General features: G+C 34.1%; 1 protein-coding gene across 1 annotated transcript in view; it reads right to left on the bottom strand.

The window, feature by feature from the left end:
- The window catches only part of SPON1 (spondin 1), a 187,073-nt gene that overhangs the window by 111,914 nt on the left and 62,745 nt on the right, over nt 1-12,414 (bottom strand). The window contains exon 6 of the mRNA XM_015632131.3: nt 8,357-8,505. Coding sequence (XP_015487617.1) covers nt 8,357-8,505 — 149 coding nt within the window. The remainder of the gene's footprint in view (nt 1-8,356; nt 8,506-12,414) is intronic.

A 12,414-nucleotide genomic window follows, 5' to 3' on the forward strand; every position in this document is an offset into this window, starting at 1 on the left:
TTTATATTTATTTACATTTATATTTTTTTTTTATTTTTATATTTATTTTTATTTTTATTTTTATATTTATTTTTATTTCTATTTCTATTTCTATTTTTATTTCTATTTGTATTTGTATTTGAATTTCTATTTTTATTTCTATTTCTATTTTTATTTTTATTTATTATTTATATATTATTTCTCTATTAAATATCTATCAAATATATATATTATATAAATTTATTATTTATATATTGAATATATGTATATAATTATCATATTTATTATATATTATATAATTTATTGTATTATATAATATCTATTATATTTATATATTTATTATTTTATAATAGTGTTATTAATATAATAATAACAGACTGAAGGAAAACAATTTGAAAGCCATTTCATCACATCTTTCCCCTGGATGAATCTGCTGCAGGACATTAATAATTTTGTGGCAGCATGATAAGATCTAACTGCAGGAAATGAAAAGGCAAGATATTTTAAAATACTAAAATTAGCAAATAATGTCCAGCAATCCAATTGTATTGTCCCAAAAAGGTGACATTTCCTTGTGACTTTTATGTCTGTGTGCTTTTAAAATTATTATTTAAAATTAAATTTAATTTAAATTATTTCAATTTAAAATATTTATTATATATATTTAAAATTGTTGTCTGCCACCCAAAGGAATGGATCTACCAGAAGCAAATTTTTCAATTGTTTCCTCTCAAGTGAGAATGAAAGAAGGGCAGGAATTTTGATAAACCCCATTTCTACACAATTTCCTATCAGAATTCACTGAGGGTCTTTGAGTAAAGCTTAATTTTTTTATTCTTGAAGGGTCTTCTGAAAAATAAAAATAAAAATAAAATAAAAATAAATAAAAATAAAAATAAAATAAATAAAAATAAAAATAAAAATAAAAATAAAAATAAAAATAAAAATAAAAATAAAAAATAAAAATAAAAATAAAAATAAAAATAAAAAATAAAAATAAAAAATAAAAAAATAAAAAAAATAAAAATAAAAATAAAAATAAAAAAATAAAAATAAAAAATAAAAATAAAAAAATAAAAATAAAAAATAAAAAATAAAAAATAAAAAAAATAAAAATAAAAATAAAAATAAAAATAAAAATAAAAATAAAAATAAAAATAAAAATAAAAACAAAAACAAAACCAAAAATAAAAATAAAAATAAAAATAAAAACAAAAATAAAAATAAAAATAAAAATAAAAATAAAAATTAAAATAAAAATAAAAATAAAAATAAAAATAAAAATAAAAATAAAAATAAAAATAAAAATAAAAATAAAAATGTTTGAAGACCTTTTATTCAAAGAGAACCTGATTATTGGATTTTCCTGAAGAGGGGTGTTCCTCCCTGTTTTATCAGAAATGGAGGCTCTGTGATGATTAAAAGAAAATAAGCAGCAAGGCAAATTGAGGGAAACGAAGGAGAAATTAAATGTTGAGCTAACTTGACACCCTAAGTCATTGTTTGGTTATGCAAATCATTTCATATCAATTACAAGGTAATTATTCAGAGGGCAAAATCTCAAAGACTCCCAGAAAAGTTAGAGGTGTGAAGCCTCTGGAATTCATTAAGCAAGATGAGAGCTCACAAGGTGATTGATTAATTACTGATTAATCAAATAGCAATGGCTGTTAAAAACACAGAAAATCAAAGAGAAGAATAAAGATTTATTTTCCAAATATTATCTTTCCCTGTTTATTATCAGAAAGAAAGCCTTCAGTTGACAAGGCAGGAAGGAAGAAATGAAGAATAAAAGGTATTATTAGCTATTTTTTTTTATTTAAAGCCACTATTTTGCTAAAGTTTTGACCAAAGGCTAAATAAAAGTTCAAAATTATATTTTGCCTGGTGTTCCAAAGTAGGGAGATGACCAGAATAATAAAAAAAAGACATTTTGTACAAAATGTGTTCACCACCTGCCAGCTCTCACAACCCTATAGACAGAAGAATCACACATGGAGCAACTGAGAGTTCCTCTGTAGCACAATGACATTTTCAGAGGACTCAAACACAAATTTTCTATTCAGTTTTTTATTGGCTGAACTAGTAAAAGTGCATTGAATTATTTTCTGGGCAGTGTTTTGGCCCAGGGAATAATACACCACTTAAAAATGAGTTGTCAGAAGTTAATTTTGTCAAAGAGTCGTTACCTACAATGGCTTTTAGACCAGAAAAAGATGTTTTGTGGCACAGAAAATGCAGCATCAGTTCCTTTATCATTACAGCACATCCCTGCTATCATGAGATACCAAAAAAGAACAGAGTTGGGATGATTATTCTCTTGTTTGTTTGTTTTTTTAAGGAAAACAGCACTAACTGAATCATTGTAATTACAGTTAGATAATATAATAATATAATATATATATTATATACAGTTATATTATATATTGTATATTATATATACTGTTATATATTATATATAGAGTTACATAATATCATAATATAATATTATAATAATATAATAATATAATAATATAATACATAATATATGATATTATAATATATAATATCATTTATATATTTATATGTAATATTATATATATTTTAATATATATAGATATATTATATTTATATGATATATAACATATTTTATATATAAATATAGTATATAATATTTATATATATAAATATAATATATAATATTTATATATATAAATCATATATAGTAAATTTATAATATTATAATAGTTTTTATATAATAATTATATAATATAATGTATATTATATATTATATATTATATATTATATATTATATATTATATATTATATATTATGTATTATATATCATATATCATATATCATATATCGTATATCGTATATCATATATCGTATATTATCTATTATATATTATCTATTATATATTATATATTATCTATTATCTATTATCTATTATCTATTATCTATTATCTATTATCTATTATATATTGTATATTATATATTATATATTATATTTTATATAGTCTCTTTTATATATTATATATAATATATTTTATATTTTATATATTACATATAAGTATTTGTATATTAATATATATTTATATAAAATATAATAACTGAAGTTTATTAGAAGATGGAAGCCCCTCTATAAGAGCTGTTCTGAGCCCTGTTGCATGAGTTATTTATTGGCACATAAAGCTTCTCTTTATGACATAAGTAGACAACTATTCCTTGCTGGCAGAAATACTTTATGAAATTTAGCACGGTATACAAGGGTTCCAAAATCTCTAATTACCAAAATGCCAGAGATTTTGAATCATTATATCAGGTAAATCTTGCAGAAGGAAAGCAGGATAAATCTAGCATCCAGCCTTTTGAAAAGGCACTAAAAAGTGCCATAATTCCCAGCAGAGGTGTGTGCACGGAGTGCAGAGGAGGCAGACTGAGCAAACACAAGTCTAGAAAGCAATTTACAACCCAGCAGCTTGATCTGTCCAGAATTAGAATAAATACCCCATTAAAACCATGCTGGCAGGCTGTAACTAAAGTGGAAATCATGCTGGGACTGAGTTCTGCTGTTTCACTGCTACACCAAGTCCAAAAACACTGAATATTTCTGTGGGTTTAGGAACCTGAAGGGCTCTTTGGGCTGCTTGCAAGAGCGTGATTTTCATATCAGGCTTTGTGGGCACGGTAATTTTCCTGTCTTTTCAGCAGGGAAATGTGGAAATCTGGATGGGAACAAAAATTCCCTCCCTGAGGACTGAGGAGAAAGGGGCTCTGCAGGGATGAAGGTTTTCTCAGGCCAAGGTGAAACACCCAAGGTGGCCAATTCCTGCTGCTTCCCAGTTCTTCCACAGCAGGAATATCAACATCAGCTCCTGGCAAAATAATCTTCATTTGTTTCATTTCATTTCATTTCTCCTCCTCCTCCTCCAGTGAAGGCCAAGCCACCATGTCATCACTCATTTTTTAGTTCCTTTAAACAAACACAGACCAAGATATCTCAACAAAAATCCATTTTCCCAGGGCAATTCCCAGCCCAATTCCCAGGTGCTGGCAGGGCTTTCCTGGTCTCTGAGGTGTTCAGGGAGAATTTTCAGCTGCTCTGTCAAGCAGAAGTCAACTGAGTTGTTGGACCTCCCAGGCTGATTTTAACCTCCCTAAGCACACAATAACAGCTGATTCAAAAAGCAAATTTTGGAGCTTGTTTCAGTGAACACAATAAGTTGTTTTAATAAAAGAAGTGGTCAATATCCTGCAGATTCCTCTCTGTAATTCAGGTGATTTACCAGCTTTAGCCAGGAAAATCTAATGATGCCATTCTTCTGTGGAACAATACAGCACTGCCTTACAAAACAGGTCATAAAATCATATATATCAATTTAAATACTGAAATTACTCTCTTAACAAATCAATTAATCAGGATGAACCCAATAATGAATTTGCTTTAATTTTTACTCTCTTTTATTTTATTAAAAAAAATCCAAATCAGGACTATTTTGTGAAGATAAATGTTTGCATGGAGTCATAACAATGGCATATTTTTTTCCTATAGAAGTTTCTTGCTGTTTCAGGTTTCACCTTCAATTCACACACACAATTTAAATTATCCTGTGTCCAAAACTTTACAAGCATCTTCCTGGAAAACAGAACTTGCTGTTGTGAAAGGTCTGGAGGCACACTCAGCTTTCATCTGAGGATGCTGAAGACAAGTTAAAAAGTCACCAAACTGACTGACATTTCACAGGGCATCAAACCAAACCTGTGAGAATGTCACCTTGTGTCCACAGAGACAGCAATCTGCATTTTCTGGAGAAAGATGCAAGCTACAGAATGTTACTCACCTTGGTTTAAAAAAGAATTGCTGGCAAAATGACTGAGTATTTATTCAGACATAATTAGGCAAAACCAATTTCTCTTAAGGCGAGAGATATTTAAAACTATGTTTCTATTTTAGTCTTTTTTTTTTTCATCAGCCTAGGATATGAGATTTAGAATTACACTTTACTCCCTCTGACTGATGTTTTAACCATCTTGTTTGTTTGTTCATTTGTTTGAACAGAGCAATCCCCATTTGAATGCAAAATTTCCCTTTTGAATTCTGCGTTGGTTTCCTATGAGTTTATCAAATAATGGGATGGGGAGAAATGGGAATTTCTCGAAACAAAGTGGAAGGGTGAATATATCTGGCTGAGGTATGTGAGGCACATTCCTCCCCTCACACAATTCCTCTTGCAGCCTTTGTTTGCTCATTTATAACCCCCCAAGCCCAAGGCATGAATTATCCCATTGTACACATCCACCACTTGACAGATTGTTTTAGCAAAACCCTTCCGTGCCCTGGCTCTCCTTTCCAGGCTGCCAGGAAGAGTTTAACCAAAAGGCTGATTAGTTCCTTTCAGTCCTCCCAGATAAACAAACCACAGAGCAAATCCACACTTTGCACAAGGATCATCCATGCAAAAAGCCCAGACAGTGAGGACACAAAGCAGAGCAGCCCAAGGGGCCAGGTCAGGAGGAAAAGCTGCTGCTGATGCAGAATTCTGGCACACAGGGAGCAAAATGTTGGATTTAACCACACCTAATTATTAAGACACTTCTTAACAAAGCTCCTTGGAAGACTTTTATTTCGTTTCTCTGTTTGTTTTATACACCGTCAATTTTTGGTAATGAAACATAAAAATAATTAGATTTTTTTTCCTTTAATAAAACCTCTGTTAATGGCAGTGGCAGATGCTGGTCACATAAAAATGTGTTTATGTGCTCACCTAAGAAACTGCCTAGGAAATGCCCAGAAAACTCAGCAGATTCCCAAATCCAAGTGTGCCCATGGAATAAGTGCATTAACTGCAGTGGGTGAGCTCTGAGTCCAAGCACCAGGATTTAAAAATTTCCTTTCCTGTGTTTTCAAAAGCATCAAAGCTCTTTGGAGAGAGATTTTAATGAATTGCATCCTCCCATCAACCCACAACACAAGGATGGTAGGGCAGCAGTGAGGGGAAAGGAAGGTAAAATAAGAAATGGAAAAGGAGCAAATAAATCTTAATCTAAATGTTTATTGCAATATGTGGGGAAGGAAACAACTTTATCAAATTCCAAGGCAGGTAGAGATATTGCAAGGGACAGAGTATTAATTAAAAAATAAAATAAAGTAAAATAAAATAAAATAAAGTAAAATAAAATAAAATAAAATAAAGTAAAATAAAATAAAATAAAATAAAATAAAATAAAGTAAAATAAAATAAAGTAAAATAAAATAAAATAAAGTAAAATAAAATAAAATAAAATAAAGTAAAATAAAATAAAATAAAGTAAAATAAAATAAAGTAAAATAAAATAAAGTAAAGTAAAATAAAATAAAATAAAGTAAAATAAAATAAAATAAAATAAAATAAAGNAAAATAAAATAAAATAAAATAAAATAAAATAATTTTTAAAAAAGAAAAAAAAAATACCAGCCTGATTTAAGGTTCCTGGCATTACTCTGCTGTCTTGGCTGCTGAATTTTACCTCAAAATCTCTCAAAAATATCAGTGCAGCTTAAGCACAGGCCAACAAGAAAAGAAGTCCAATAACCTTGACAAAAATGCTCTGGCATTTGATGACATGGTGTGCTGGCCTAGGGAAGATGCAGTGAGAACACCAGCTGATCTCTTGGATCATCCCAGGAGAACCAGGGAATTCCTGCAGGGCTGACCCAATCAAACACCCCAGTGCTGGAATTAATTGTGATTTCATTAATTTCCTGCTCAGTCTCAGCAGCCCCTGCCATTTGAGCCATTTATCTGTTTGATAATCTAAATAATCTACCTAAAACTCATGATCTCTTCTGATTTCAATCCAGGGCATAAGCACATCCCCTTTTTGCACAAATATGGCACAAAATGACAAAGGAGGCAGATTTGGAAAGCAGAACCATGATTTTCATTTATTTTCTGTACTCAGCTGTCCTTCCCCAAGTTCACCTCTGCTTGCTGCTCACCCAACACCTTCCTCTTGCTCCTGCTGCCCCAGGAGAAGATTTAATCTTTGTGTAGTCCCAATTCAGATGTGCCAAACCCATATTTATAAAGTATTCACCAAGACCATAACAGAAATTACCTTCTTCAATAAAAAATTGCTGATTTTCTTCATTCCACCTGGGCCTACTACAAGAAAATCTTGATTTCCCAAGTAAGCAGCAAAAAAATGATAAGTTACATGTGGTATACACAATGCTCTGCTCCAATTTAAATCCATCTGGGTTTGTATTATATTGCTGGGATAAAATCCAGCCACTTTTCTGCATAGGATCAAGGCCTGCCTTCCATTTCCACATATACCAAGGATTATTATGTTTAAAGAGAAAATGTATCCATGATCACATTTCACCCCCAGACTGAAATTGTTTTTTCCCCTTCATATTCCTTTTCTATCCCTTTTATATATTAAGTTATAAGCTGGTTTTATTTTATTTTTCCTTGGCTTTGGGAATTTCTTGTCAGATACACCAGCTGTTCTCATGCCATGATTATATACACTTAAGCATCACAAAAAAGCAAATTAAGTTTAGCACACAAAGCCTTTTGCTACACAAGTTTTCTCAAAACAGTCTTTGGGTTGTTTTATATTGTTTATATGAATATAATTGAATTTTTTTTTGGATATCTCAGTGCCACCCTGTATACAACCTACCCTGGAGGTCTTGAAATACTCACTTGAAATAGTGTCCCTTTAACATGCAGCAGTTACCAAAAGGGAGAATGATTAATCACCAATATCACCTTGAACTCTGCTTTTATTTTTGCTGGCTTCATCTTCAGAAGCATCAAACACAGGAAAAGATCCACACAAATGTGGAAAAAGTGAAGAAAAGCACAGAGGGTTCCATGCACGTGTTCAACATTAAGGACTAGGTGATTTTCTTTGTGAAAGGGATTATTGAGGAAAGAATGCTTGTGCCGCATAAATAAATGATGAACAGGGAAACAAAGCACTTCAGATATTTGTATAACACAAAATGAGGTGATTCATCAGGAAGCAAAATGCAGCACTCTGCAAAGCCAATCAAAATGATAAATAACCATTCACTGTTTTAAGTGGGGCACTGCTTATTGTCTTCAAAGTTCTCATTCCCAAAAAAACATCTTCACAATCAAGCCTGAAAAGGTGAATTTCCCTTTGCTTTATGCTTTGGGTGGCACAGAGATTTTCTAAAGGTAGAATTCTCCAACTTACTTGTCCTTTCCTAGACAAAAACCTCTTGCCAGGGTGAGAACAAGTGGAGAAGGACACACAGAACTCTTTCTCCACTGGGCTGGGGATCATCCAGCAAAATTCCCAGAGCAGGCATGGCTGATAACAAACTGCAGGCCAAGGGAGGAGCCTTTATTTTAAATTTGAGCTGAAATGAACCTACCTGCTGCCGAATTTCTTCTTCCATCTTCACTGGGGACCCCAGCTCTGCCACTTGTTTGACTCCTTCGCTGGCATATCCTCCATACTCCCACAGGATGTAATTCTTGGAGTGGGAGCTACCGATGATGGCAGACCAGTGGTTGGTGCGTCCTTGGCGGGGATAAAAATAAAACAAAATAAATAACAACCAGCGAGGCAGCCTCAAAGCCAAATTCCTGGCTTCTAATAGAGTTTTGAAGTCCTCACTCCTGAGGTTTTTTTCCTGCTGCTTCTCACTAGAGCAACACGCGTTTTTAGAGTAATAAAAACAAAGTGACTGACAGAAATCAAGCATAAAGCAGCCCCTGAAAACAAAATAGGCTCAGAAGAGTTTTTCCTCACCAAAGATCTCGGGAAGTTTGAGCAACCTTTAATTTTAAGTTTCTATGTCAAATATTTTTGCAAAAGAAACCTGCAGGGGAAAGCTTCACTGGTCACCCTCAGTTTTAAAAGCAATTTTTTTTTTCCTTACTGAAGGCAGTGAAGAAGTAAATTTTTCTGTATTCACTGAGTTTTCTCACTCAGATTTCTCATCATGTCAGAGCTTTAGAGCTAAGCAAAAGGATTCTTGTCTTGTTGAGCAAAAAAAAATAAATAAAAAAGGAAAAGTTTAAAGGAAAAGATGTTAGGGAAGTATGATGGAATTGAAAGGAGAATTGAGCAGAAGTAAGGAGTGAGAAGTCCCACAGTCCTGGAAATAAAAATGAATTTACTTAAGTGTCAAGTAACCTTCTGCAGATCTTAAAGGGTGAGGAAATGAACTGCTCACACGAGCAGACAGTCTGTAACAAGGCAAAGACTGCAGCAGGTGAGGAGATGTCTCACTCAGAATGATGGAGTGAGACAATATTGAATGGAGGAAAGGGAGAGAGCAGCACTAAAAACAGCTGCAAACTGAATAAATGGATGAAAAATGAATAATGAAGTAAATAAAAGGGATGCAAATTTAAGATGTGAGAGGTGGAACAATGAAATTGAAAAGGACAGTGCAGAGAATTGTATACAGTCAGATGCAGGAACCTAATCATGGGAGAGTAGAAAACAGATTAGAAATAAAAAATGAACAACAGCAGGGGGAAAAAAGCTAGAAAAATGTAGGAAGCAGAATAGATAGTGAGGGATATGGCCTAGCAGAGCCACAAACAGACTTCATCGCTTCCCTAGTCCTAAAATACACTTATTTTGCTCTGAAATGCAGCAGTCCTGATGTTTTCAGAAAAACCTAAAGCAAATCCATAATTGAGACCTATGAGTGGAAAAAACCAAACCCAAACCTTCCCTCCTCCAAAGCTGCAACGTCAGGAGCTGGTTTCTTGACTTCTAGAAGTTCTTCCTTAAATATGTGTTTATTTCTTGTGATTTATTTATTATTTATGTTATAAATATCTGTCAAAGCCCAGAGAGATGTTGTCACTCAGCCCTGGGGATGGGAACTCCAGCTTGGCCCTTCCTCTTCCCTGTCCCACAAGCCACGGGCAGCAGCTCAGCAGAGAGAGGACAGCAAGTGACACCAAAGCTGTCTGAAGGAGAATGGTCCCTCCAGAACAAAAATGTGTCACTACAGCGATGCCCAGAGAGGGCCCCTGGGACAGAGTTAAAGGAATAAAGTGGGGATTTAAACAAAACCCTTCAGAGGATGCAGCTTGGGCAGGGCAAGAGCCTGGCTGAGGATCCAGCCAAGATGGAGCCAAGATGGGCCCTGGGGCAGGAGTTTCACACTTTGATAGGTTCTGGTCCATTTCCACATTGGGGTTAATTGCCCAATTGCAGCTGCAGGTGATGCAGTCCCATCCTCCCAGATTGCTCTCCTCAATTCCCTGCTGCTTGTGCTTTTTGGGCCCGGAGCTGCCACGGTGTCCTTGGTTGTGGGGCTGGAGAAGGATTGTTGTGTGTGCCTGAGCTGTGAGGAGAACTTGAACACTTTGTGTGGAGTTCAGAGTTATTAATGCACTGCAGGGGCTGGAAAATGTGAAAGCTAAGACTGAAGGCATCAATGGAGAGGAACCCGAGTGCCTGGAAGTCTTTAGTCCGAAGGACAAGGGATTGTTCTCTGTGCTCCAAAGCTCCTCTCCCTCCTGCCCTGCCCAGGACAGGAGCCTTTGCAATCAGAGCACAGCCTGTTCCACCAAACCCTCCCTAAAGACATCAACTCTGCAGAGAAACCTCCTGGCCCACCCACCCTGTTGGAGTCTGAGACACAGAGTGTGTGCCCTTGGCTCTGAGATCCAGGAGAACACTGAATTTCATACAACATGAGATTTATGGGCATGTTTTCATGGTGATACATGAAAACAACTGTTAAAGTTGGATAGAAAAGCTGAAAGTGTGAGTGTGTAGATTAGTTACAAAATTGTGTGTTATGCACATGGTCTTTCATTCCTGACTCCACAGTCTGGGGGGAAAAAAGGAAAGTATTTAAGAATTTGAGTCACATTTACAGGCCTTTAAACCTTGTTATGTTTTCTGTGGCTGATGTTCTCTTAAGTCACTGGGTGAAAAAGGTAAAGTTTAGAGTTTAAAATAGTTTGGAAAGCAAAAGGTAAGGTGGAGGATTTAGACTTGTTTCTTTTCCTTCTTCTTCTTCATCTTCTTCTTCTAGAGGTTTTTGGGTAGCAATGAGTGATTGGATAGAAAATGCCACAATGCAGCACACAGGTGTTGGGTCATTGGGTCATTAAGAAAAATAATTTACGTGTCTATTGTTAATTGGATAAGAATGAGTATAAAGATAAAAGAACTGTGTAGTTCAGGGACATTTTGTACCATCAGAATGAAATGTGCCAGGTTATGGTGAATTAAACTTGTGCAGAAAGTCTGAAGAGACCTGCCAAGTTCTGTGATAACATCCTAATAAACACGAGAAACAAGATCCTAACGAGCTTTGGAGATTTTGTCCTGACCCAGAGAACTGAGATAAACAGAACTCCCCATGAGGGAACATCCCCAAGGAGCTCAGCTGAGAGGAGCTGAGAAATCCAGGAGTGAAAAGAAGTGCAGAGGAAGCACAGCAGCAGACTCAGAAAGAAAAATAAGAAATAAAGAATTTTAAAGAAGTAATAAAGAATTTTAAAGAAGTTATACACCCGCCCAAAGGAGCTGCTCCAAGTCCTTCCAGGCCCACCCTAAACTTCTCACCAAACTCTGCTACGTCTGCAAATGCTCCACTCCTCACCTCCAGCCGTGCTCCTCTTGTGAGAACAGAGAGAAAACTCGATATTTCCTGAGCTTTTTGCTCAAAACATCAAAGAAACTTCTCTGCATGACACGGCCTGAGCAGCACGAGTGGTTTGCATCCACTGTCACCAAGCAAGCAGAACTCTGACAGCTCTCCAGTGCTGTTATTTCACTTCATTCTTGGAGTTTTGAGCAGGTTCTCAATTCCTCAAGATGTTTGTGTGTGTTATTTTTGCAGAAAAATCGAGGTGCCATCACAACCTGAGAATTTATCCTCTGACACATCCCACAGATGTGCTCGTATCACGTCGTGGTGAAGAGCACATGGATTTCTGTTGTCAAAAATGGGTGATACCCAGAGAAAATAAAAGCTTTGCACAAGGTGCACGTTCTTTGGGGTTTTTTAAACCAAATCAGAAGATAAAGATGCAAAATATAAAGTTCATGATCTGATTTCTATTGCAAACTTATTGATGGTACAAGAATGGAGCAGAATTTTTTATGTGGTGGCTTGGCAAATAATGAGTGATTTCCCACAGTCCACAAAGAATAGAATTTTATTTTAATGTAATTACTGCACAAACTCAGCATTTTTAAGAATGACACCAATTAATAGGTCTCATTTTTATAGATCACTGTATCTGGATGAGATCTGTCCCTCAGCTTTCACAAATTTTAATGCCAGGGCTTATTAGCTGTTATTGCTGAGATTAATCGTGTAGGTACATAAAAATAAAAAAATAAATAAAAATAAATAAAAAATAGAAAAATAAAAAATAAAAATAAAAAAAAATAAAAGATAAAGATAAAAATAAAAATAAAAATAAAAATAAAAATAAAAATAAA

Source organism: Parus major, chromosome 5, assembly GCF_001522545.3.
Source record: "Parus major isolate Abel chromosome 5, Parus_major1.1, whole genome shotgun sequence".
Classification (NCBI taxonomy): Eukaryota; Metazoa; Chordata; class Aves; order Passeriformes; family Paridae; genus Parus; species Parus major.